The sequence below is a fragment of the Mus musculus genome, chromosome 5 (assembly GCF_000001635.26).
Source record: "Mus musculus strain C57BL/6J chromosome 5, GRCm38.p6 C57BL/6J".
In the NCBI taxonomy this organism is placed as follows: domain Eukaryota; kingdom Metazoa; phylum Chordata; class Mammalia; order Rodentia; family Muridae; genus Mus; species Mus musculus.
The window spans coordinates 113,961,154-113,988,596 of record NC_000071.6 but is presented as its reverse complement, the minus strand read 5'-3'; the positions used below and the strand labels follow the sequence as shown (position 1 = coordinate 113,988,596).

Sequence of the window (27,443 nt, the reverse complement as noted above, 5' to 3'; positions counted from 1 at the left end):
GCTCACTGAGACAGTTTTTTTTTTCCATTTTTTATTAGGTATTTAGCTCATTTACATTTCCAATGCTATACCAAAAGTCCCCCATACCCACCCACCCCCACTCCCCTACCCACCCACTCCCCCTTTTTGGCCCTGGCGTTCCCCTGTATTGGGGCATATAAACTTTGCAAGTCCAATGGGCCTCTCTTTGCAGTGATGGCCGACTAGGCCATCTTTTGATACATATGCAGCTAGAGACAAGAGCTCCGGGGTACTGCTTAGTTCATATTGTTGTTCCACCTATAGGGTTGCAGTTCCCTACTGAGACAGTTCTTAAGGGCTGGAAATGGCTCAGTAGTTAAGAACACTGGCTGCTCTTGCAGAGGACCTGAGTTTGGTTCCCAGCACCAGTGTGGTGGCTCACGACCACTCGTAACTCTAGTTTATATGACCTGACACCTTCTTTTGGCCTTGGTCATCATGTGTGCATAGGTACATAGAGATAAATGCAGGCAAAATCCCTAGAAACATGAAATGATAATACATTTTGTAAAATTCCCATAAGATGTAGTCACCAAGTGGGTGTGGTGGCAAACGCCTTTGATCCTGGTACTTGGAGGCAGATAGATTTCTGAATTTGAGGCCAGCCTGGTCTACAGAGTGAGTTCCGTGAGTTCCAGGACAGCCAGGGCCATAAGAGAAATCCTTTCTTGAAAAACAACAACAAAAAAAGATATTAGTCACCAGTTACTGTAGGGGACACCAAAGTCATCTGGACTTTTTTTTTTTTTTTTGCCAAAAATTCAGACCTCCTTCTCTTTGCCCATCTGAAGTCTAGCTATATGCCTAGACTGGGCAGATCTAACTACTAACTTATTCCCCAGCTATAAGACCCTTCCCTACTTGTGGTTTCTCCTGGACACATGGTTCTGCTCCATCATGGCTTCCTCCTCTTCCTGTACTCTCTCCCATCACTCTCCAGAACCTCTTGTTGCACCTTTCCCTTCCACTGCCCAATCATAGGGTCTAGCTTTTATTGAGTAGCTAGAATGGCAAGAAAATTCACATGAGATCACATGAATATGATCAGGGTTAGATCTGCTTCCTCAAGAGGGACTGTTCTTTGGGGAAGCAGAATTAACATCAGAATAAATACAACAGTAGCAGGGCAATTCACACCACTGAGTGCTGTGCTGAGTTACTGTGCCAAGTGCTATCTGTGCCCAGTGTTGTGCTTAGTTACTGTCTTGAGTGCTGTGCTCAGTAATGCTCTCCCGTGTTCTGCCTAAACACTTTTTTTTTTTTTTTTTTTTTTTTTTTGGTTTTTCAAGACAGGGTTTCTCTATATAGCTCTGGCTGTCCTGGAACTCACTTTGTAGACCAGGCTGGGCTCAAACTCAGAAATCCGCCTGCCTCTGCCTCCCGAGTGCTGGGATTAAAGGCGTGCGCCACCACGCCCGGCTCCTGCCAAACTCTTGAAGAAGCTCTAGAAACACGTTTGGCCTGTCTTTGGACTGTGTGCATTTGAGTGATGGAAGGAAGCCTCTCACTTTGATCGGGAAACATGCTATTTGTGAAGATGCCGTGGGTGGTGGTGGGGAGCCCTGACCTGCAGAAAACAAAGTGATGGAGAGTACAGCTACCAGAGCCTTGCCAGTCACGGTAGACTGTGTAAAGGGCTCTTCATGCCTGGCTTTGAGGCAGCTTGTGGCCCAGGTCAAGGTTCCAGGGCCGGAGACACTGGCTCCTGGGGGCAGTAATGGGCTGCTTTTTGCTGCACAGGCTGTGTGTGTAGGAGGAGAGCCAGTGGAATCTGCGTGTTGGGTGCAGGCCCGGAACTGGGAGGAGAACTTGATGAGGGTGGTGGGGCCCCCAGAGCCTTTGCAGCTTCCTGTGCCCTGCTCCTGTGACCCTTCCCTGGGGTCAGAATTCCTTCTACCCTCCACCCGTCCATCCCTTCCTCTCTGGGCACTGGGCCAGGGAGAGCATTGAGCTAGCTTTGTCTTTAATTGCCCTTAATTAGCAGGATGCTTGAAGATGTTTTATAGCCGAGAACTTAGAACTGTGATAAGAAACTGTGTCTGTCTGTGGTCCCTTCTCACTAATAAAAGAGAAAGTTTCCTGGTTTGGCACTTTGGGGAGGCCTGACATAGGATGGGGGTTGGTGTCTCTGTACTTTGACACCTCTGTGTTCCAGTGAAGTATTTGTGTGTGGTGGTGTAGGCCTGTCACCCCAGCTCTCTAGAGACTGAAGCTCTCTGAGGCCTACAGAGTTCAAGGGCAACTGGGGTTACATTGCAAGACCCTGCTTAAAAACAAAGACAGCCGTGGGGGGAGGGGGGAGAACTTTCGAGCAAGCGTTGTGCCTCCAGGCTGGTAGCCCAGGGTCCAGTCAGTCTGTCCAGATGAGTCAGTTCTTTTGGACCCACAGACAAGGAACCTGACTGAAAGGGCTTTAGGCAGTCCCAGGACCAGAACCTAGAACTCCTCTTTGAGTTTGCTGCCAGGAGCTATCAGATCCATCCAGGAAGAGCTAAGCCCTTTTCACAGCAGGATCCCAAAGTCATTGTGGCCCCAGGGAGAACCCCAGGAGTGGGGTCCTGAGTTCTCCTGGTCCGGGCGTGCAGCAGGGAGTTCTGGTTTCTGCTCTTCCTCTTAGCCTGCCTCTCAGGCTTCTTGACTCAGAGCCTTGACAGTTCACCTCCCTTTTCAGGCAGAGGACAACATCCTGCTTTCTAACAAGGAAGTTCTGGGTCCAGGTCTGGCCTCTGGCTGCTGTTCTTCACAGACACTGCTCATTTGCATCCCCCAGACCATCCCACTCCCTAGAAAAACAAAACAAATGTGCCCAGGTGGTTTTATTTGAGGCAGAAGCTCAAGGGAGAGATTTCCCTTTGCTTTGGATTGACCCTGAGTGGTCAGCAACCTTTATTGTACCTCAAAGGTAGAGGGAAAGACTGGGAAGCTGGTGGGGTGGGGTGGGGTGGGGTGGGGTGGGAGTAGATGCTGCTGGCTGGCCCTCTTCTGTCTTGATTACTGTTGGACTGCTGTAGCCTTGGATTCTGCTTACTAGTGTCAACAGCTGTGGATTGAAGATTTAAGCCCTACATTGTTGCTGGCATGTGTTTATGGCTAAGGTTTTGGCAAGGCCAGTAGCTTTTCTTCTTCTTCTTCTTCTTCTTCTTCTTCTTCTTCTTCTTCTTCTTCTTCTTCTTCTTCTTCTTCTTCTTCTTCTTCTTCTTCTTCTTCTTCTTCTTTTTTTTTTTTCTTTAACTGTCTTTCACTAGGCAATACAGTGTAGCGACTTTTAACTAAACCCTTATTTTGGTAGTAGTGCAAATTGCTACAAAGTGTGCACAGCCGTGTGTTTGTTTTTGTGGGAGGGGGTATCCCCCACTCCCTTCCCCTATGCTACTGAGGGACAGCTGTACTGGTTTGCTCTCCTGGGGTGCTCTTAAGAGATTAGGCTGGCTCGCTGGTTGCAGCACTTTGTTGGACCCGGTTTAGTCTTCTGGGTCTCACATCCTTTTGTGTCTTTTTGTTTGTTTGTTTGTTTTGAGACCCTGGCTCTTGGGTAGTGCCATTGGCCCATACTGCTCCTAGACCCATCCCACAGCCGGCCACCTTTTAATGCTCTCCTTATGGTCCTCCCTGCTTCTCTCTCCCAGCCCCCACATCTCTGTCTGCCTTTCTCCACCCCCCCATACCTTCCCCCCTACCCAATACTGCAATGCTGTTTTTGGGTTCCACAGGACAGCTCCTGCTTCTCTAAGCCAGGTCTTTTTTCAGTAAGCAGACTCACTCATAGGTTCCCTGGGACCAGAGAGAGCAGGTAGTCCACCTCTTGTCTCTCTGTGATGAAGGCGGGTCACCTGCCCCTCATGTGGCAGCTCTCTGTGCTTCTTGTCATATCCCTCACCTCCGGTGTCCTCTGTTACTGATATAACCGGGTTCTTTTCCCACACACCGTATTTACATAGTTGATGGGGCTAAAGATGGGACTCTTATCAATTATAAACATGAGAGAGAACTCGCTGTGGGTGATGAGCGTATGGGGCCCTGAGTTAGGTAAGTCTGTGTGGATCCCAGCCCCGCCCCTGTACCAGGCTCTTTACCCTGAGAGGTTCTGGCCTTTGTCTGTGGGGGGCTCATATGTAGACTAGAAAAAACCTCCTTGCCGGGCAGTGGTGGTGCGTGCCTTTATCCCAGCACTTGGGAGGCTCTAACTCTGACAGTTTCTCTGAAGACCTTCTGGAAAATGCCAGGCTTTATCTCACACTCAGCTGAAGGAGAAGGACACTGAGGGGAGGCCCTCAAGCCTGCAGTGACCCCCTGGCATTCTTCATATGTACCTAGCGGCTGGCCTCTTCTGGAAGCAGCGTGGTTAAGACCATGGGAGTTGGTGAGCAGGTAGCCCTGCTGGCAGTGCCTCCTGGATCCTGGATCCTGATCCTGAGAGCCGCACAGGCTGGCACGAGGCACGGGTGGTTTTGTGCCAGGTGGAACACTGGGGAGGTGACACAGCTGTGTCATCCCCAGAGTGTGGCTCAGGAGTGGGGTTTCCTTCTTCCATCTTGTGTTTCTGAGTCAGGTCCGCAAACACGTTCCTTAAACCTTTTCTGTCATTCTTGTCTCCTGGCCAGTGGATTTTGGGGTCAGGGCAGCAGGCTTGGCCGTCTGGCTTGTTTGTTTTGTTTGTTTGTTTGTTTGTTTCAGAGTTAAGCAGTGAACTCCCTCATCCCTTCTATCAGCAGTTCCCACACACTCTTTCCCCTGTGGTCTTGACTTGGGCTTCCCTAGGGTATTCTACTCTTTGTAGCTGCCGGAAGTGTGGCTGTCCTCTGTCCCTGCTCCACCGTGTCTCATTGGGCCAGTGCAGACTGTTTGCTACCCGCCCTTTGAAAACCCTGCCTGTGGCCTGCACCCGTGCAGATCTCCCTCTGCCTTGTTCACTGGTTTATTTCAGAGGGGTTGGAGCCTCTATTGATACTCTGCCAGGGGAAGTCCTCTGAGGTGTTCAACGGCCTCTGTGTCCGTGCCTCCTGAGAAGGAGATAGCCTGAGCAGGAATATCACTGGGTCAGTGTGTCAGTCACCTGCCACTCGAGTGGCCGCTGGATAGAAAAGTAACTGGAGCCATATACATTTGTTGCTCTGTGATACCAGTTTGTGGTCCTGAGAAGTCAGGCTTGCCCGGCAGGGCCAGAGATGCTTGAAGGACTCTTCTTCCTGACCCGAGCCTCAGTGCCTGGCGTGCCCTGGGTGTCTGATGGACAGTGGATGTCAGACTGTTCATCTTGTGAACGAACTGTGATTTGAAGGCCTGTGTTTCCCGTCTGCATGGTGCCCTCAGTGCAGACATATCTGTTATATCCAGCTTGTGTCTTCCTGTGTACGTCCCTCTCTTCTCATCTCTGGGGATCTAACTTGGGTCATCAGGTTTGACAGCTGAACCATCCTGGCAGTTTGGAAGATTTTATTTTAAATTCAGAATTTCTTTTTTCTTTCTTTTTTTTTTGTCCAATTTTTATTAGGTATTTTCTTCATTTACATTTCAAATGCTATCCCGAAAGTCCCCTATACCCTCCCCCAACCCTGCTCCCAAATTCAGAATTTCTTTTCAACATATATTAAACTTTTAAATTCTGGAGCAACATCCTATACTGGAGACGGATGAGGCAGAGGTGAGGAGTTAAATTGAGTCTACCACCACTTAATTAAATTCATTGCTGCAGTTAACATGAATTACACTTTAGTGTGGTTCATTAAATGATTGACATTCCGGTCCTTAGACTTTCAAAGAATACCAGGGGACTGTTCTCATCCCCCACCCCCACCCCCCCCACCCCCCCACCCCTGGAGCACGGGTGTTCACAGAGGTGCTTCTTTAGGCTGTTTTCACTCATGACTCTCTTGGGTTTTCATCCCCCTGTGAGGCTGGGAAGCCAGGCACAGTGACGGTGACATTCCTTCTATCACAGTGCTCAGGTTATAGAGGCAGGAAGATCGAAAGCTCCGAGTCAGCCTGGGCTACACAGATGCTGTCTCAGAAACAAGAGAAACGTGGGGAGATGGGTCAGCAGGTAGAGACACCGGGGGTTTAATCCCTGGAACCCACTTGGTGGAAGGAGCGCGCCAATTCCACAGGTTGTCACAGGTTGTACTCAGAGCTCTATGTGCATGCTTTGACAATTACACACACACACACACACACACACACACACACACGCACGCACACACAAATAAGTAAAAATTAAATACTTAAAAAGAAAGAGAGCTGTGAGAAAGTGCCAAGAAGCCCAAGTTTTTCTAAAGGAGATGTCTGCCATTCAGCCTCTGTCACTTCAGTTCAAAGACAAGATTAGGTCCTGGCTCCTAAAGTCACCAGTCACCGGCCTCATTCCATGAGGTCACCATGTTAACTATTCCCGCTAAGGAACTGAATACCCCTCTGTGTGTGTTTAATCATCCTCTAGGTTTATAACACTCTCGGGAGTGTTGATTCCCACAGTGAACAAGGTCAGACATTTTTGGTGTGTGCCCGAGTCAAGGTTATGACCCAATCTTGTGGGACTTGGTCTGGCCCCTGGGGAATTGGACCCTGGGCTTCAATAGGAGGTCCTTGGCTGACACTCAGATGGGAGCAGGGCTGTCAGCACAGCTACAGCGATTACAAAGGGAGGACTTGAATCTCAGCTTTCATCTTTGCTGTATGCAGGCCTGTAGATGGAACTGGGTGCCGGCGGCAGCTCTGTGGTGACCGGGTGGCCCAGTTGATGCCCTCAAGCCTGAGGAGGAGGTGACTGGGACCTTCTTAGTGAAGGTAGAAAAGGAGCCATTCGATAGGAGCCGGCTACAGGCTCCTGTTCCCAGCGTGCTCAGTGTGAGATGCCTTCCTCAACCGGGGTAGATGTGGCGATCCCTCTCTGGCTGGTTCAGTAGAATAATGGATGCCACAGAAGCACGTACAGTTGGCAGCAGATGGACTCTGTGTGGGCACAGTAAGGCCTCAAGTTGAGGTCTGTCCCACTTCCTTAACTTACCTGGGTGGCTGTGACGTTGTGCCACCTATCTGCTCTCCTCTCATCGTCCCTTGCTCTTGGGAGATTTAGAGGGGAACCTGGTGTTATCCAGCCTTGGTGTGAAAGAACGATTGTTGTTGTCCTCTGTAGTGTTATCCACAGTCACTCAGGCCACCTGCTAGCTAAAGCTCCCAGTGATCTCACCCGGGAAGACATTCACAGCCAGGTGGAGCCTTCCAGGGGAACCCCTGGGCTAGGTTCGTTTCCTCCTGAGTTCTGCTGACTCACGGGCCAAGGGGTTTGAACTTGGAAACAAACACTCTGGCTCACCTTGTTTTCTTCCTCTCTTTTCTGGTCTAGCAAAATGGTGTTTGTTTGTTTGTTGTTTACTATTGTTACATTGTTTGTTGCCTGTCTGCATCTGCAGATGGAAGCACATGGCCCAACTTGCATGAAGCAGTCAGAAGACAATTTAAAGAAGGGCTTGTCTTCTACTGTGTGGATCCCAGGGATTGAACTTGGGTCCTTGAGCTCAGCAACAGGTGTCTTTAACCCTTGAGCCATCTTTGAGCGAGATGGGTCAGTAGGGCAAGATGCTTGTCAAACCTGACATCTAGGGTAAATGTGTGTGTGTGTGTGTGTGTGTGTGTGTGTGTGTGTGTGTAGGTCAGAGGATACCTTGAAGAAGTCAGTTCTCTCCTTCCAACTTTGGGCCATTGGGTTCCAGGGAGCTAACTCATGTCCTCCAACCTACAGATAGACAGACACACACACAGAGACACACACATACAAGTGCATGGTGTCAAAATGAAACTCTGGGCATGGATAGTTACAAGAGTTTGGCCTCGAATCTGACTTCAAGTTTTCTGGTGGTCAAAGTGAAAGAAAAATTTACCCTTCCCCCAGCCCTGAGTAAAACATCTGTTGCCTGACTGGTATTATCTGTAAAACCAGCAAACCTTTGGTCCCAGATACTCAGGAGTCTGAGACAGGAGTGTCACTTGAACTTGCCTAACCAAGACCCACCCTGGGTAACAGAGCAAGACCTGTATCCAAACAAGAGCTCAGGCTGGTCAGTTTTTTTGGGAGAGCTCTTCCTCTCAAACACACCTGCAGATAGATACCCATAGGGAGACCCAGGAGGAGGGACGAGCCAGCAGGTTGCCTTAGGTGTGTGTCTTGGGTGCCGATTTTGCCTCCCCATCATTCCAGTTAGCCAGGGTAATGGCGGTCTTAGGAGGTAAATGTAGTAGTAGTTGGTGCCAAAGCTGCAGCCATGGCAGCTGTCATGCACGTGTGGGATGATGAGTCGCTTCCTGACAGGCTCCCGGACTCTGCCCCTCACAATGGGAGAGACCCCGCTCGGGCGGGCTAGGTTCCCATTGCCCCAAAACGGTGGCCTCAGAGCAAAACAGTGATAAAATTAGTTCTTAGGTGGACCAGGAAAAAGCCCTCTTAGACCGAGAAGCACCGGGCGAGCAGAGCACCCTGGTCCCGCTTGTGTTCTGGGAAACATCAAATGGAAAAGGGGGCCCCAGGCAAGAGACCACTCAGTGACCCAAGCATTGGAAAGCAAAGCCAGGAAATAGCTAACTAAAAACAGACAGTCTGTGTGGTGTACATGCCTGTAATTGCAGCCCTTAGGAGGTGGAGGCAGGAAAGTCAGGCGTTCAAGACCAGCCTGTGATGTATAGCAAGGGAGATGATGCTTGGGAAAACAAAACAAAACAGCAACAAAAAAGATGATCTGGTAAATGGACCAGGGTGTAGCACAGCTGTAGGTTCACTACGGGGGGGGGGGGGGGGGGGAGCATGGATTCTAAGGGGTTTATTTTTTTAATTTTGAAAAATTTCATGATTATAGAAAAGCTATTCCAGTGATGTCCTTTGTAGAAGAGAATCCAGCTCAGAGTTGCTCATCGCACTTAACATGTGCTTTCCATCTGGGACCTTCCACAGTCCCTGAGCCTGATGACCTGGATACTTTGTTTCAAATTGCTCCTTGCACGTAACAGGTGCTTTCTATCTGGACATTTAACAGTCTGAGCCTGATGACCTGGACACTTTGTTTCTATCATTTGTTTCTGTCCTTGTTGCTTTGTTTGTGTGAGACAGGGTCTCACTATGTAGCCCTGCCTAGCCTGGGACTCCCAGTCATCCTCCTGCCTCTGCATCATGAATGCTGGAATTAATGCTATGCTTGGCTGAGACCATCATTTAGTAATATGATCTTTTAGTGAGTGTGTTAATAATTGCTTCTGACTAGACTTGGGCTGCAGCAGTGTGAGAGAGACTGAGCCCTTGACCCATGGGTTGCTGGACACCCATGCAAACTCTAGTGGTGGTATCACTTGGCTTTTATTTATTTATTTATTTATTTATTTTGTTTTTTCGAGACAGGGTTTCTCTGTGTAGCCCAGGCTGTCCTGGAACTCACTCTGTAGACCAGGCTGGCCTCGAACTCAGAAATCTGCCTGCCTCTGCCTCCCAAGTGCTGGGATTAAAGGCGTGTGCCACCACTGCCCGGCTATTTATTTATTTCTATTTTTATTTTTATTTCATTTTATTGATCACTTGGCTTATTTACCACTAAGCATATCCTGGGGAAGATACTTCGAGATTATGTTAACATCCGGACGTATCTAGGTACTGTCCAATTTAGTTGGTTTGTTAATGATGATCCTTGTTTTGCTGGCTCCAGACTTGCTGTGTATTGAAGGGGTGACCTTGAACTCTGATCACCTGGTTTCCCTCACCCGACTGAGTGCCAGGATTACAGCTGTGGTGTGCATCACCACACCTGGCTTGTGGCGGGCCAGAGACCTTCATGATTGCTCAACAAGCATCCTACCAACCGAGCTACATCCCGGCCTCTGGTGGGTTGATTAAATATCCGTGAGGGCCCTTGTTTTCCCTTTTCATGTTTCAGACCTGTTACTTATGTTGCTAGCTGGGATCCTTGGATGTATCTTGGACACCGAGTCCAATTATCTGTTGACAACAATTTACCACCAGTGGGCCAGGGAACAAAGCTTGGGGTTTTGACCTTGGACAAGGCACTGGTACAGAGAACTGTGGATCTCTGATAGAGCAGCCACGGAAAGCTTCCGTGAGAAGGCCTGACATCAGATGTCAAGCATCCTGTGTGGAGATGGGCAAGGAGGCTATGAGTAGAGACCTGGAGAAGTCGGAAGTAGACGGGCTCCTGAGGACCACAGCAGAGGATGCCCTGTGGGATGTGGGAGATCATAAATTAGAGCCTGACTCCAAAGTCGGATGAGGGGATGGCACGTGCACAGAAAGGCTAATTGTGACTGCTGGAGGTAGGTGGCTGGAGTTTTACTTCTGGGTGGTGACACACGGTAGGACGCTCTAGGGCTAAGGAGGAATGTCGTCCACAGTGATGAGGAGCCCTGCAGCCTGGGTGTGGGGCCAGAGGCAGGCAGAACATTCCCACGCTGTTGTGTTGTGTTCTGTGCTCTTGCAGGTTGAGTGGAGGATGGAGTGCTGAGGCCTGAACTCGAGGGCTCACAGGAACTCAGCAGGCAGCCCGCCACTGTCTCCTTTTCCTTGAGACTCTGTAGCCCCTGTTGGAACTTAAGTAGACCAGGCTGGACTCAAACGGGGGTCCTGGGGATGGAAAGAATGGAATCCTGGGAAGGTTGCCTGCCAGTGACCAATGAGTGTGGCATGGAGCTTCGTGTACCTTAGGAAGCCATGACTCCCTAAGGCGGCTGAAACCACCCATTTCTGAGGATTTTTAAGTTGTTTCAAAAATACTGCTTTCACGTGCCTGTTGATTCTGGCTGGCTGGGTCACTTCTGCTGCCGTGCATTTCCCACACAATGCAGTCTTTATACCTCAACCCTCTGTACAGAGGCTCAGGGCCTGGTGTACCCGATGAGGGAGGAGCTGCAGTAGCAGACTGCCTTGCAGCTCCTGAGCGTCGTGGATGGACTGCCTTAAGGCTTGCAGATCTGTGAACCCCACTCACTGGCTATCTTACCTAAGCAGAAACAAGTCTTGCTCTTGTGAGCTTGCCGATAGTCTTAGCTGCCAGCTCTGCCAGCTGGGTGTGAAGGAAGGCTGTGTGGTTGGCTTGGAGAATGTCTCTGACTGTCTCTACAGTGCCTCTGGACATTCCTTCTCTCTGAGGGAAGCCCACGCCTCCAGCCAAACAATACTTAGCCCTGCAGCAAAGACATTAGCAACTGGCCAGGCCAACATTTTTCTGCCCATAACCCCTTTCGGGAGCACCACGCCTTGCCTAGAATCCACGTGTTCCTTCCTTCTCTCAAGGAGCAGTTTGGAGCGTGAGTTGAAGATGTCTTTTCTTACACCCTGAAGAAGGCGTTTGGAACCAGACCCTGCCATGTTTTGCTTAGAGGCATAAGATAGGAGCGGTCTAGGGCAGTGAGGGTTCTCTGGGACACTGAACATCAGGAGACTGCTGTGGAGAAACTGGGAAGAATTTTTCTCCAATTCGCAGCCTTTCCCTCATCTGTCTCCAAATAGTGTCTGTCTGTCTCTGCATCCTAAATTTCACTTTGCCAGGACTGGGACTGCGAGTCTGTGTAAACCAGGCTAAACCAGCTGCAGATCAGGCAGCCCTGCCCATCCTAGGGATGGAGCAGGAAGGATGTGGCGCTGGGAGCGTCTCCAGCCCCTTCTGCTCCTGTTTGCTTTACAACCTGCAAATTCTTCCCCCATCATGGATCTTTTGTCAGAAGAATGGAATTGTAAGAATTAGGTGTAGCCGTGGAGAGGCGAGCTCTCTAGACTGTAAAGCACTCCTCAAGGTTGCTCTGAGTGCCTGCAGGGACCATGCATTTGGGCGCCAAGACCTTCTTGTACTGACAGATTGGTGGATGCACCACAGGCCTGTCTCGGAAGCTTAGAGTAGAGCCGGTAAACTTAATTCCTTGACAAAAGTGTTTGCCACCCATGTGGTGGGAAGAGAGCTCACTTCAGCCATCTGTCCTCTGACCTCCACACGTGAGCTGTGATGGCACACACATGTATACACATACACACACACACACACACACACACACACACACACACACTTGGAATTAAAGGCATGTGCCACCACTGCCCAGCGATACCTCAGCTTTAAGCAGTCCAGCCCATTGAGCACCTATTCTTTAGAGAGCCCTAGACTTTAAGCTATATATATACTGTGCCTTTTTTTTTTTTTTTAAGTGAGGTGATTTGTTTAAAAAATTCCTAAAATTAAGTAGCTTCCTGTTCCTGAGGTGTAAGTCAGCATGAATGATGCCATCTTGGTCTGCCTCACTGTCCTGGGGATGGATAAAGATGAGCCTCAGAAAGAAGGCCTCTGCCCTCTGACATCCACCAGAACGTTTTTGTCAGCAGCGGGACTTACCAAAGGTCCAGTCTGCTGTCACTGTGGTCAATCCCGTGTCATCTAGTGTCTGAGTTCCTCTAGCAGTCATGAGTGCTTGGAACTCTGAAGGTATTTGGCCAAAGAAAGTGTGTACAGTTCCCAGCCAAACTCTCTGTTCAGCGTCCAGGGACAGTCACATGACAGGAGGAGTTGGGGGCGTGGCATGACCGCCTTCATTGCATCTAATTGGGTTCATGGAAGCATTCTGTAGCTAAGCCTTCCCTGATTGGCATTGTTTCCCTGATCCATCCCTTGGTCTTGCTGTGTGTTCTGCATTTCGATGCTTGGAACAGGGACTGGGACACCATCTGTATCCTGGGTTCTTGGTGACACTGGTGGGTCACCATGGCCGGTGTGTACAGAGGTAGCAGCTTGCCTTAGTGTGGACTCTTCTGGAGAAGGAAGCTGCCAGGAGCCAAGGGGGCGGGGTTGAGACGTGTGTGGGTCAGTGGAGGGAGTCATTCCCAGCTGTGAGGCCTGTGTTCCTGGATGAGCAATAGTTTACACATCAGCTGAATAAGAACCCCTGTGATTCACTTACCACTCTAGTGGGGACCCTGCATGATTACTTGGAGCTGGGAGAAGCTTCCGGGCAAGACCTACAGGGACTCTTGACCTCCCAAGGGAATCCTCTCAGTGACTCCTGACCTCCCAGGAGAATCCTCCCAAGGACTCCTGATCTCCCAGGGACTCCTGCTCAGTGCTCCTTTGCCAGCAACTGGCCCAGGTCCCCACTTCTTCCTGACTCACACCCATAATCTGTAAATTAAGGCTCTCAGCACCTCCACCCCTTTGAGGTCAGAGACTTGTTTTGGCTTTGCAGCCTGGCCTGCTGGGACACCTCGTACCGCACCTCTCAAAGATCATCACAGAAATACGCATGATCCTTCCCACATGCAGTGTCCCCAGCTGAGGGGACCAGAATGTCACCAGGCACCTCGAGTGGCTATAAATGGTGACTGAAGCATTTTCTTAGGCTGTAAAGCTGCCTTTGAAAAATGCCCTTTTTGACTAAGTGTAAGCCGCCCACGACCCCGCTGGGTGGTATGGGTTGGGGTTTGAAAGAAAGCAATGCCCAGGACATCCTCCCGAGAGTGGTTTTGACGCAGGATGGGGTCTTTAGGCTGAGGTGTGCTTTGTGCTTGCTGCTCGGTGGCCAGCTGCTTTCCCTCCTGGTTCCTCGTGTGTACATCCATCGCTTGTTCCAAAGCCCGCAGTAAAGCCCGTGGGAGTGCTGTGACTGGAGGGGACCTTCAGCGGCTCTGCTTTCTGTGAATAGATCCCTTTCATCAGGAAATGCTGGGACAAGGGCCTTTTTAAGCCATATCAGAGGAGACAAGTGCCACAAGAGTCACTTGCTCTTTGGGTGGGACCATAGTTTGAAGCAGCACTCCACCGCCGCCCTGGAAAGCCCCAGTGCCTCTGGCTGGGCTGGCCTGTGCCGTGGGGATGGCCGGGCCCCTTCAGGGACCGTGTGTTTCAGCAGGGTTTCTGCGGATGTGACAGCCGCTGCCATGGATCTTTTCTATCTCTCTGACTTCTGTGTCTTCCTCCGGCCAACGCGGTACCTCTGCCGTTCGGAGGTCTCCAGCCCACATTAGTACGTAAGCCACAGGGGACACTCCTGCCTGTGTGAGAGTGGGGCCGTGGGGACTGGGGGGTTGTGTTTGTCTCACCTTCTTGACTTCTAGAAACTTTGATCTTGCAAGGTTTTTCCCGAGGGCAGCAGGCTGTGTCTGAGAACTTACTTGTGCTTTGGCGATAAAAGCTTTGAGCAGGGGCTGTTGGGAGGGGTTGCAATTTTTTCCTAGAGCAGTGGAGTAGGCTGCTTCCTCTGCCTGAGTCAGGCTTTCTGTAACTCTTAGGACCCTAAAGTCTCTTGTGGAAAGACGATTTCTCACTATTTGGGATGAAGGTTTGGCAGACTGGTATGCATTCTTAGCCTGGGCACTCAGAAAAAGGTATGAGCCTTTACTGGCATGACTGTCACAGAGAGCTGGGCAGGGGGCAGGGGTGTGGGCGGGGATGGGGCACAGCCGAGGCCACCCGCCACAGCTTGACCTTGAGCTTCTTGGTAGGGGTTCAGTGTAGAAAACCAGGTGTTGCCTGTCCATTGCAAAGGACAGCGCTTTTCAGCTTCCTATGGACACAGTCGGCTATGTGCCAACAGTGGCCCAGACTGGGCACGGCCAGAAGTCAGGCCTTATCTTGTTCTCCATCTTGTTTGTGTTGATTCCATACCTGGCCATGCTCCAGAGCCTTCTGTCTGTCACACAGCATCTCAAGTCTCAGGCGGAGGGTCATTTTGGCCACCGGTGTTCTGCTATCTCCCCATCTATTTCCAGAACATGGGACCTTGAAGACCTCAGAGCACTGGGGCTCCCTGCAGCATGCATGCTGGCTGTTGACAGCAACTGAGGTGGTTCCAGGGCACTAATTGTCATAATCAAGGTTTCTATTGCTGCAATGAAACACCATGACCAAGAAGCAAGCTGGGGAGGAAAGGGTTTATTCAGCTTACACTTCCACAGTAGTGTTCATTACTAAAGGAAGTCAGGGCAGGAACACAAGCAGGGCAGGAACCTGGAGGCAGGAGCTGATGCAGAGGCCATGGAGGGGTGCTGCTTACTGGCTTGCTTCCCCTGGCTTGCTCAGCCTGCTTTCTTATAGAACCCTGGACCACCAGCCCAGGGATGGACCCACCCATAACGGGATGGCCACACCCACAATGAGCTGGAACCACCCTCCATGGGCTGCCCCTCTGCCCCCAACCCCTTGATCACTAATTGCGAATGCCTTACAGCTGTATCTCATGGAGGCGTTTCTTCAACTGAAGCTCCTTTCTCTGTGATTACTCCAGCTTGTGTCAAGCTGACACACAAAACCAGCCAGTGACACTAATGAACTGCATGGGTGGAGGGGGAGGCCACTTCTCCCCTTCCTTATCAGACAGAGGAACAGCCGGCTTCAGAGCGGGTGTCGGGGTGAGCCCCGCCCACTCATTATCAATGTTTCCCGCCCCCCCCTTTTTTTTTTCCTAAGGAAATGCAAGGGAAACCGAGGGGAATTTTTGCTCTTGGTTTCCAAGGCAAAGGTCACACTGTTAATGTCTGGCAGTTTCCAGAATGCTCTGGTTTCTGGTCAGTCCAGTCCTTTTTGTCCGAGTTCTTTTTTTTATTTTTTGAACTGTGAACAAAAGGAGTCGACGCTGCCTTGAGAATTACCCCTGGGCTGCTTTGATCCACAGATGGCTGCTTTACGCTCCCTGGGTCTCAGCCCTGGGAGATCTGGATGGGTGTCCATGGAGAGTTCCAATCAGTCTGAAAGCTTTGTTGTTAAAATTTTGAGTGGGGAAGGGTTGGGCCGGTTCTCACCTGCCCATTGAGAGCCAGAGAGAACTCCTCCCAGGAGCGGTGGAAGAGGGATTCCTGCCGGTCTGTAACCCTGACTTCCTCAGTGCAGGTGGGTGGCTGTGTGGGGTAGGAAGGTGTGCCTACGGAGGATCATGAGGAAGTGCTGTGTGGGTCAGAGCTGGCTGGGTGTCACATGACCCACTGTCAGGTTCTCAAGCCCTTGCTTGAGAGTCCAGCCGAGCTTTGTTGGTTCAGTTGAACAGTCTCTTTTATGATTTATTTTTTATCTTACATGCTTTGGTGTTTTGCCTGCAGCTATGTCCGTGTGTCGGATCTCCTGGAGAGCTGCTGTGTGGGTGCCGGGTATTGAACTCTGGTCCTTTGAAAGAGCAGTCAGAGCTCTTAACTGCTGAGCCATCTCTCCACTTCCTTACCATGAGAACTTAGCCAGGAAGAGTTCAGATTTTACTATGGATCCACCATTATAGAAGCCAAGTTGTCTGAGGAGCCGCTGCCGCCACAGGGTCCTTTAGTTCTAAATGGTCATGTTTAGCTACTGACATGGGGCTCATCAAAGAGGAGTTTGCCTTTTCAAGCTGTAGATAATATCATCCATCTCTCCAGGAATGAATCTTTTTAATTCCAAGTTTCTTTAAAAGTACTGTTTTCCTAACATGTTTTGACCTTCAGGTCATCCGTGTTAGCCAATTACTCAGGAGAACGGTACCTTACAGCTCAGTCATTTAAACAGGGCCTCTCGCAGAGCCGATGAAAGCTAACACGTGTGTTAGAGTGTGAGTTTTATGTTTCTCTGAAAATCAAAACTAGCCATTTTAAAAAGTTGATATGTGTTGGGAAATCTGGGAACTGCTAAGAAGCCCAGAGAAGACGGTGATGGGTGCTGATGATCTGCCCCAGTGCTGTGTCCTGTGGCTCACTCAGTTCCTGGCTTGGTCGTAGGCTTTGAGTGCTTGGTAATAGTTACAAGCTGAGGCTTCTGTCTTTTGTCAGTCTGAGTGTCTGTACGAGCTGAAGGATTTTTTTAAGATGCTAATTTTTTTAATGTTATGTATGCGGATGTTTCACCTGCTTTAAGGATTGCGTGCTGTGCCCTCAGAGGCCACATCTGACACTGGAGTTGCAGATGGTTGTAACCCTCCGAGTGGGAACTGGAAACTAAACCTGAGTCCTCTGGAAGAGCAGCCAGGGCTCTGAACCACCCAACCGTCTCACCAGCCCTGGAAGAGGGGCGGGAGGATCTTAACCAAATTATAAGCGAAGAGTTGGAAGAAAGTTTTTTGTTGTTTGGTTTTTGTGGCTGGTTGTTGTTGTTTTGATCCTTCTTTCCCTGCGCAGGTGTGTCTGTGTGTGTGTCTGTCTCCCTGTCTGTCTGTCTGTCTGCTCACCTATGTGTATATATCTGTTTGCCTGTCTATGTATCTGTCCGCCTATCTCTGAGTGTGTATATGTACGTGTCTGCCTGAATGTGTGTCTGTCTGTCTGTCTGCCTGCCTATCTCTGTGTGTGTGTATCTGTCTGCCTGCGTGTGTGTGTGTGTGTGTGTGTGTGTGTGTGTGTGTGTGTCTGCTGTGACCCTAGGGATTGATCCTAGGGTCTTTGTACCTTAAACACATGTTCTGCCACTGAGCTGTCTATCCCCAGATCTTTTTCACTCTCTCTTTGCTCAGGCTAGCCTTGAGAGCAATGAAAATCATAGACCTGCCCCTCATTCTGACTCCTTAAGTCACGGGCTGAATATAAATATGAACATTTTTTATTAGTTAAAATAACAAAGGCCAAAAACTCATCCTGCTGACAAATTCTGTGTGGGTGAGCTTGAGATGGCTCACAGGCGTAGTAGACAAGGCATCCCCACTAAGGATGGTTTTGGCCCTGCCCTCAGCCCCCAACCTTCAGGTGGTATTCCTAAGAATGCAGATACCCTGGGAGGCCGTCTGTGTGTGCCTTCTCAGGTCTTCTCCAGGAAACACTGACGGGGCAACAAGTGTCTGGGAGGCAGCAGGTGGGAGTGGAGGGTCAGAAGCAAAGACCAGAGTGTAAGTTCAGACTGACTCACACCGCCTTCTGCTGGGATGGGGTTATCTGTGTTCCACCAAGAGCCTTGTCTGGCTTGTGGAGGATGGAGCTATTGGCCTGGGGTAGCTCACCTGAACCGGGTGGGGTTTGGGGTTTGGGGATTGTAGCATCTTAAGTTCCTAAGCACTGCAGCAGCACCACTTATTTCTGTTGCGTGTCCGTTCATCCCATTGCGTGTGCTGTCCGCACTAAGCGTTCCCTCTGTATCGTGAGTGGCGTGTTTCTCGAAGTCGCTCTAACTGTGCTCTGTTTTTGTTTTTCCCAGCTTGAGTGAGAGCTTTTTCATGGTGAAAGGAGCTGCCCTCTTCCTACAGCAGGGAAACAGCCCACAGGGCCAGCGGAGTCTTCAGCACCCTCACAAGCATGCAGGTGACTATGGAAGCATTCATGGGACCTCTCCCGTGCCACAGTGGGTGGGAAGTCATTTGCTGGGTCTTAGGGCCAGGGAAGTGGTGCATTGCGGGTTCATAATGAGCAGCACAGCTGTTGGGGTACAAAGACTCCCCATGTGTTCTCTCTCAGTTAACTGAATGTCTCAGTTTATGGTGAGGTTGGGACAGATGGACCAGCATGCATCACAACTATAAGCTGTCCCTTCAAAGACAGCCTCCAGGTTCTTGGTACCTCACCTGAGCATCAATGGGGTGTGACACCGATGAGTGTTCATCTGACAGGATGTCTTTATCCTATAATGGTTACTTGTTGGAAAAGACAGGAGAGAGCCAAATAATTGATATACATAATAATGTAGGTCCCAAAACAAATGGGTAGCAGTAGTGCCTGTCGAGTACCAAGGCTGGTCTTCTTAGGCTACTCGACTCCAGAAATGAAGGCAGATTGAAAGTAGAACTCAGGAGGCGCCTGGGCACAGGGGCCCTCTGGAACTTATCATGGCCTCTGGGGTCTTACTGAGGGAAGCTGTTGGGGTCTGAATGTCCATGTGGCCGGGAGGCCCCTCTGCCTTTCAAAAGAGCCCTGGTGTCAGGAAGCAACTGGACATTTCCTTGCCCGGTGATGATTTTTCCCCCTTTGGACTCTGCTCACCCAACTTCATCTTAGGTCTAAGTGCCGAGGCGTAATTCACACCCAGTAGTTTATGGCAAGCGCCAGAGCTCTACCTGTGTTTACACTACTGATCCGGGCAACCAAGATTTAGGTCTGTTGTCATCTAAGAAGGTCCTCGTCCTGCGCAAAGAGGCATCCTGATGTATGGAAACGATGTTTGATTTGGAACAGGCTGGAAGTCAGGGTGTGGGGTGGAAGCAGGAGCACTGTGTGTTCAAGGCCAGCCTAGGCTACACAGTATATGTTTCAGGATATCGGTGTTACTTAGTGAAGCCATTCTGTTGAAAACAATCAGACAAACAAAATCCTTGCTTTGGAGCCAGCCCCGCTTCTGTAAACCTGGCTCTGTGCCTTCTGAACCTCTGTTCTCTAATTTTAGCAGCAGGCACCCAATGCCTCGGATAATAGGGAAATTAGTGATTATGCATGTGGCCAGGTGTAGTGGCTCACACCTGTAATCCCAGCCCTCAGAAACGGGTGAGTTCCAGGGCAGCCTGGGGCTACAAAGCAAGACCCTGCCTCAAAAACAAAGTAACAAAATAAAAAGAAATCCGTTATCAACATTATCAACGCACTCCAGGAGCACAGTCGATACAGCGCTTCCTTCAAGAGTAGGACCTGAGTTCGAATCCCAAGGACCCACACAGAAAGGGCCAGGTGTGACAGTGTCCATCTGTCACCCCAGGGTGGAGACAGGTGGCTCCTGAGACCTCGCTGGCCAGCTAACCTAGCTAATGATGTTCCAGGGCAGTGAGAGATCCTGTCTCGTACAAAAGGTGAAAGCTCCTTGATGAGCTAAGGTTGTTCTCTGGCTCCCACAGACAGATACACACACGCACACATCCCATGCCAGCCTTTCTAGCGAGTGGTGTATGTGACTTCTGGTGTGAAAAAGCTAAGCAGCCTGTCACTTCCACATCTGCTGGTGTCTGTGGTGTGTGAAATGTATCCCGAATGTGAGTGAGCTTGGCCTGCATCCGCAAAGGAGCTACTTGGTATCAGACCCTGGGAAAGCTGGTCTTAGTTTCCCTTGAATGCACACAGCCAGGGAGGTGGTCACTGGCTGGCCTGAGATGACCCGCAAAGGGCGTCACTGTGTTCCCTTTTCCTATTGCCTCCCTCACCGCGGTGGAGAGTGGCCAGAGGTTAATTCTCTGGGGTTAGGCCAGATTCAGCCTTCGAGGGAGGCTGTGTTCTGCGGCTCTGTTGTCTGTGTTTTGTGGACCTTATTTACTTATTTATTTACACTTACTGTGAGCTGTCCCCTCCCGACAAGCGGGGCAGCGGGACAGTGTCACACCTCTGTGCCTTAAAAGTATAACTTGCTTTTGCAGCAGGCCCGGTCGTTGTGGTTTCCTGGGCCATCTGCCTCAGTAGGCAACCCTGTCCTTCCAGGGGTCCCAGCATGTGTTTCAGGGTCCCTTTGTTACTTTGTCCTCTGTTTTTGTTTTTTTTGTTTTTGTTTTTGTTTTTGTTTTTGCAGTGCTGGGCACTGAACCCAGAGCCTTAGACTAGGCAAGTGCTGCACAGAGGAGCCATACTTTCAGCTCCCTGTAGGGGAATCAAAAGAAAAAGGATAACTGAGTTCTCTTGAGCGCTGCACGCTGTTGGAAAGGGTAGTTTTACTGAGTTAATAGTCACACCATCATCCCGGTGAGCAGCTTCCCGGCGAGCCTTTCCTCAGAGGGCACACAGACCTCAGGGTGTGGAAAAGCAGAACTGGGCTCTTATGTCCTGCTTTATGGCAGCACTGCACCCCAGCAGCTAGACACAGGGGAGTACCCTACCGACCTCCAATGAACGTGCTCCCTGGCCCTGCATGCTTTTCATACCCCATCCCAGGGGGATGCCTCCCAGAGAAGTTCAAATTCCATCCTAAGAGGGTTGTGAGTTTGAAACCAGACTGGGCTATTTAAACTCTATCCGACAAAAGTGAATATGCGTCTGAGGGGAGAGAGCTCAGTGGTTAAGAGTGCGCATTGTTTTTGCAGAGGACCCAAGTTCACTTTTCAGTATCTCTGTTGGGCAGCTCCAGTTCCAGGGGATCCAACGCCCTCCTTCTGGACTCTGCAGGCAACTACACATAAATATACACAGACCCTCACCACAGGAACGTACACATTTTTTGTTAAAAAAATGACTTTCTGGCTGGGAATGGTGGTGTGCACCCACAGTCCTAGATCCTAACAGGCCGAGGCAGGAGGATTGCTGCTTAGATTACTTTTTGTTTTTTGTTTTTTGTTTTGTTTGTTTGAGACAGGGTTTCTCTGTGTAGCCCTGGATGTCCTGGTACTCACTCTGTAGACCAGGCTGGCCTCGAACTCAGAAATCTGCCTGCCTCTGCCTCTCAAGTGCTGGGATTAAAGGCGTGCGCCACCACTGCCCTAGATTATTATCTTTTTACTTCTCTTAGCAATGAAGGAAAAAGAGAACACATCAGTAATTTCCTTTTTGTGAACAGAGAATAATCAATTGTTTTTTCCTCAAATAGTTTCTCTGGACACCCAGCTCACAGCTGTTGTCTGTGGTCAGGTAGATCCCCCCCCCCCCACATACACTTCCCAGATGCAGAAGTAACATCTGGCTTGTGTGGAAAACGCCCAAGAGTTTGAAGAGGACAAATGCACTTAGTCCTTTTCCTCGCAGTTCAGCCCGTGGTGCACGCCTCCTACAGCCACGACTACAGTTTCTGTCTCCACGCCTTGCCAAGGAATGTTTGCTCCAGTATGATAGATAACATGTTCCAGGGGCTGCGAGTCCCAAAGTCTTTGTTGAATGTACCACTGTATCACCCAGGCCTTTGGAATCAGCCTTCCATGGTGTGGTGTGGTGTGGTGTGGTGTGATTTTTCTAAGGGAGGAGGTGAGTAGCCACTTAAACCTCTCCTTGTCGGCCCCGCAGGTGATCTGCCTCAGCACCTGCAAGTGATGATCAACCTCCTGCGTTGTGAAGACAGAATCAAGCTGGTGAGAGCTGAGGGTGTGGCACTCAGCGCACCTTGTCTATCAGGATGCCTTCCTTCACACTGTTATCAAAGTCAGGGCACTGGAGGGCTGCTCCGCCTTGGTAGAGGCATCACTGGGATGTGTGACACTCTGGGTTCTCTGCCTAGCTCCCCAAAGGGGCCAGAAGAGAGATGTGTCAGGTCTCTGTGGCACCTCTACTACACGTGAATGCAGCCTGAACATGCCTCCTGTGCCCTGACTGCAGGCAGTTGGCTGTCCCCTCAGTGTCAGGCACTGAGGCACACACGCGCTCTCAGCTCCTCCTCACAAGCACTTGGTCTTCATTTCTTCCCTGATTTGGGCGTGAGGTCTTGGTTTGGGGGATGGAGGAAGGGAAGAAACTATAGCAAGGTGACCTCCGTTTGCAGGCCGTGCGCCTAGAGAGTGTCTGGACCGACCGTGTCCGCTACATGGTCGTGGTATACACCAGCGGGCGCCAGGACACCGAGGAGAATATTCTGCTGGGAGTTGACTTTTCCAGTAAGGAGAGGTGAGTCTTGGGGAATGGCAGTTCCCATCAGAGCAGATGGGTCACTGTTGGCTAGAGGTTTTCCTGATGTCCTGCGATGAGTCCCTACAGAAGATTGGGGGGGGGGGGGTGGGAAGCAGCAAGGCTCTGGGGATAGGGCCTGTCTTCCCAGCCCTTAGTTTCCTGCCGCCATGAGTCTGCGCAGAAGAGATCACATGGCAAACAGGAAGCCAGCCGCAGTGGGAGCTAGGCTTAGCTAGCATTCACTCTTTCTGAGGGTGGGACCTGGCGCCATCTTCCACCAGATCTCAGCTCATAAATATACCACCTCCTCAAACGGCGCAGATTTGGGGACCCAGCTTCTAGACATGAACAGATTGGAGGGATACTTCACAGCTGTGAAGGCATCCTGTACAGGAATGTTTCCTGAAGTGTGTGATCCAACAGTAAGCTCTGAGGGTTTTGTGTGAAAGACACTACTACCACCACTATCACCACTACTGGGCCCCACTGTTTGTTTTTGGCATGTCCTTGTGTGAAAGCTTTAAGGCTTGTGTTTCCCCAAGCCTCAAGGTCAAATAAATCCCATTGTGACCCTACCATGGTATGATGCGAGCCAAGTGTGGGAAGTTGTTGCGAACCCTAGATCTGTCAGAGCAGACGCTCCGCTTGCTTTCTCCACCCATTACCCTACTTATCAATAAGTGGAGGGGTTTTCCTTGTACACCGTACGAGGCACACCGTGTTGGAGGCCACAGGCCAGGCCCCAGGTCAGCAGTGATGCCACAGCACACGGTCAACTCAGCACAGAGAATTGTGTCACTACCAGGGAGGCAAGAGGCTTAGCAGTGACACGTATCAGGCTTCTGTGATAGTACAGGCAGGCGGGTGGTTCCAAGACGGATTCCAAGGCCGTAGGCAGCACAGTGAGGGCAAGGGTGTGCAGGGCGCCAGGTGTTTCACGTGGAGTCAATAACAAGAAGACCGAGCCGGAGATCACATGACTGCAGCTGGGTCTCCTTATGATTAAGCTGCTGTGTCATAGGCTGGTGACTAAGACTTGTGGAATGATAGATGGGAATACAATCAGTGGGTGATGAACTCATTTGGTGACTCGTCTTCCCCTGCCCTCTGGCATCGTGAGAAAGTTTGGTGTGGCATGAGGGGAGGAGCGGAGCTGTCCGTGGCTCTGTGCGCTGGGGACTGGTCTGAAAGAACAGCGGGTGTACTCAGAAGGACGGCCGTCCTGCAAGAGGGAGGAATGGTATTGAGTTGCGTGGGTGGGGGGTGTGGTGCGCTGTTGAGGCACTGCCAGAGAGGGGGCTCACAGAAGTGGGAGGAGCTGTCTTTTTTGAAGCGCATGTGTGAGTACGCACTTACATACATACACGGCACGTACATGCGCACATAACTCATGATTCCCCCTGTTTCAGCTTTTCGAGTAGTATGTCTACAGGCACGTGCCTCCATGCCCAGGCTAAGGTGCTAACGTTTTACGTGTCAATTACAGTTTTTCAGATGATGGCCCAGCTCTGTAGGAAATTCCAGGGACAAGAATTTTTCTTACCACATGGAGATGGTCTGGGTAACCTATTCTAGTCCTGAACAGGGTGTGTGCGTAGGGGGACTGTCTCCTGTAGCTCGTACCCTCTTTTTTTTTTTAAAGATTTCAGACACACCATAAGAGGGCATCGGATCCCATGACAGATGGTCACAGCCACCATGTGGATTGCTGGGAATTGAACTCAGGACCTCTGGAAGAGAAGTTAGTGCTCTTAACCGCTGAGCCATCTCTCCAGCCCCCTGTACCCTCCTTTTGACGCTCGCTGTAGGAGCTTCATAGGAGTCAGGTCTCTCTGATCATCGCTGTTGTGTTGCAGAGCAGAGCACAGGTCTGGCACTCAGTTTGTCCTGGGCAGTGTTATGGAGTCCCCTTACAGTCAGTGTTGGCTCCAGTAGACTCCAGCATCTCCCAGGATCGTATGCAGCCAGGGGAGGGAGAAATGTCTAGAATCCCAGGGGCCAGTGTCCTGGTCCTCCCGGGTGGAGTTCTTACTACTGATACCTGGCTGTCACTGTGATGCTCTGTTCTGTGGCACAAGGGTGGAGTCCAAGAGTGGCTTCTTGGGACCGGAGGCAACAGTGCTGGAGAACATCCCGTGTCTCTCTCCTGGTGTTTGCAGTTCTCCTGCGTGACCTTTGCTTATTCACTCATTCTGGGGCTTATCCTGTGTGCACTTGTTGGCCCACTCATGTGACAGGAGTACAGTACAAGAGATGTGACCTGTTGGTGCAGTCCAAGGCCATAGAAGGTCATTACTCATGTTCATTTGCACCCAGGTTCATGCATCTAGCTGAACTCTTATGGGCTTGCACCCTCGTTCCCGCCCACTTTGATATGTCCTGCTCTTCCTCCCCACCCCTCAGCCTCCTGGCTTTGTTTCTCCTGGGTCCCTCTGTCCCTGTGGTCGTCTCCACTCTGCTGCGAGTTCTACACTCAGGCCAGTGTCTCCCTATTGAGACCCTGTGCTAGAGCCACAGCCTGGCTGCTGGGCCAACCCCAGGGCAGTTGTAGGTTAGAGCAATGGCTGCTTGTCCAGAGGCCCCGAGTTCAATTCCCAGCGCATGGCTGCTCCCAATGGCCTATAACCATAGTCCCGTGGGATCCGATGCCCCCTGCTGGTGTGCAGACAAAACATCTGTACATATAAGTAAGCAATTAAAGTAAAATTTAAGAAAAATAGGAGATTGAGAGATCGGCGAGTAACTGACTTCCTTTTCTGCCATGGGCATGGAGGCAACTGGGATGCATGTTCTCCAAGGGGGCATCTCATCGGGGAGGGGTGGCTCAGGACAGAACTGGCCTTCACGACCCTTGAGCACCAGACTCATATTCTACCTGGGACTCCCCAGCAACATAGGGAGACTCTGTCTGTTTTCCTAAATTTTGACCATGAGATTTTTGGGCTTTAGGGGCTTTAGTACATGTTGACAACCCCCCCCCAAATATTCTTATGAGTTCCCAGAGAGGGAACATACAGGGACCATGTAGAAAGTCTGTTGAAGCTATGGTGACTCCAGACTTCTCCTTAGGCCTTGGGACTGATCTGAAGTTAGCTCTTGCTTTGGTTCAGGTATGCTTTGAACACCGGGAGTGTGTGTACCACCCTCTGCCCATCAGTTTTTTTTTTTTTTTATCAAATGTGTAAAGCTCTACCAAAGCGGGTTCTACGCATGCTTGCACCTCCAGGCCGGCTCAGGTTCAGCTAGCTTCTTTGTTCTTGGCCACAGGGACTTACAGCCTGCTCCCCTCCCCCACAGTTGCTCCCACCCTGCCCCTTCAGCATCATTTGTCACCCGTGAAGATGCAGTTTTCCTAACCCCACTTCCTGTTTGTTATTCCCTCCCCCCCCCCCCCCCCCGGCCCGCCTTCTTCACTGTCTAACTTCATTATGAGTTCTACGGGAATGTCATTACATGGTAATGACAGCCATGGAGGTGGTCGTGAATTCATGAAATTATTCTTTGTCATGGTCATAAACGAGTGTACCAGACCCTAGTCCTTCAGAGACATCAGTTCACTAGTGTCCTAGTCACCAGCTTCTTCCCTATTGCTGTGTCTAAAAGAGGCCAGCTCTGTGAGGCTCAGCACACATCTCCATCGAGAGAGTAGAGCTAGTCGCAGATGCTGCATAGACCAGCAAGAGCGAAAGCAGGGAATTTGCCAGCCCAGAGGCTTATTCTAGTTTAACCTAGAAGCCTTAAACCAGTGGTTCACAGCCTTCCTAATGCTACAACCCATCCATATATGTAGCACCTCCTGTTGTGGTGACCCCCAACCAGAAAATGATTTTCATTGCTACTTTGTAACTGTGATTTTTGCTACTGTTAATGAACCATAACATAAATATCGGGTGTTTTCCAATGGTCTTTGAGGTCCCGACCCACAGGTTGAAAACTACCACCTTAAAACTTCCTTTCCCTCGCATACTGAAAGGCAGGATAGCACGAGGTAGACACTATCTCTGGAGTGGGAGTCACCCGGGCACAGGAGGGAATAACATTAAACCCCCTCCACCCTCCTACCCTCCCTCCTACCTTCCCTCCCACACAACTACCCCTGCGCCCAGAGCCTGTAACCCTCAAGGCAAAGATAGAAATTCCTGAGGGCTGTGGTGTTGCTCGGGCACTATCACCTCGGTTTCTCAAGAGCCAGTTCTTAAATGCCACAAGAGTTTCCTCACCATCTGAGGGACCCTCTGATAAGGCTCTGTTACAGTGGCGCCAATGTATCAGCTCACCGTTAGGGTGGGCAAGACAGAACCGGATTGAACTAGTTTGTGAAGTGGCAGCAGTACAAAAGGGAGACCAGACAGACAGACAGACAGACAGACAGGAGTCTGAGTGAGCAGTGGAGCTTTGGGGTCCTCCCATCTCCTGTTACCCAGGACAAAAGCCTGGTATGGGCTGTCATTGATTACTTGTCTGCAGTTGGGTGTGACACTCTACCAGGTCACCCCACTGCGGTGGGGGGAGGGGCACTGAGATCAGCTGCTGGTCCTCGGTACCCCAAGAGCTTCTGTAGTTGTGGAGTAACGGCCACCCCAGGCCTGTGTCCTCTAGAATCCAGCCGTGAGTGGGACAGTGCCCAGACAGGATGGGAGCCCTTCCCCACCATAGCTCCCACAGCTGATGCCAGGCCAGCAGGTGGTGAAGAGACAGAGGGAAGCCTGCCTGCACAGGGGCAGACACGAACTCGGACATCTTCTCTTTCCCACTTAGCAAAAGCTGCACGATCGGAATGGTTCTTCGACTCTGGAGCGACACCAAGATTCACCTCGATGGGGACGGGTATGGACACACTTTGAAAAATTCTTTTCTGGGGGGGCTGGAGAGATGGCGTGGGCGCTCAGAGCACTAGCTGCTCTTGCAGAAGTTGTGGGTTTGGTTCCTTGCACCCACATGGCAGCTCACAACCTCCTGTCTGCAGTTCCAGGAGACCCTACACCCTCTGTTGGCCTCTGTGTGCGACAGGCACACACTTGGT

The 27,443-nt window shown here is 50.6% G+C and overlaps 1 protein-coding gene and 1 long non-coding RNA gene across 6 annotated transcripts in view; one reads left to right on the top strand and one right to left on the bottom strand.

Moving 5' to 3' along the window:
- The window catches only part of Ssh1 (slingshot protein phosphatase 1), a 56,710-nt gene that overhangs the window by 5,207 nt on the left and 24,060 nt on the right, over positions 1 to 27,443 (top strand). For 3 of the 5 annotated variants that reach the window (NM_001363469.1, NM_198109.5, XM_030254423.1), the window contains exons 3-6: positions 18,123 to 18,226; positions 21,824 to 21,888; positions 22,296 to 22,417; positions 27,179 to 27,247. In NM_001363469.1, coding sequence (NP_001350398.1) covers positions 18,123 to 18,226; positions 21,824 to 21,888; positions 22,296 to 22,417; positions 27,179 to 27,247 — 360 coding nt within the window. Of the gene's footprint in view, positions 1 to 9,574; positions 9,877 to 15,451; positions 15,870 to 18,122; positions 18,227 to 21,823; positions 21,889 to 22,295; positions 22,418 to 27,178; positions 27,248 to 27,443 lie in introns of those variants that run through there. The other 2 variants (XM_011248193.3, XM_006530288.4) reach the window with 2 other exon arrangements.
- On the bottom strand, positions 9,991 to 13,278 carry Gm52826. Its single transcript, XR_003955980.1, has 2 exons — positions 12,387 to 13,278; positions 9,991 to 10,630 (listed from the first exon to the last, which is right to left on the bottom strand). It is a non-coding gene; the product is annotated as a predicted gene, 52826 (long non-coding RNA).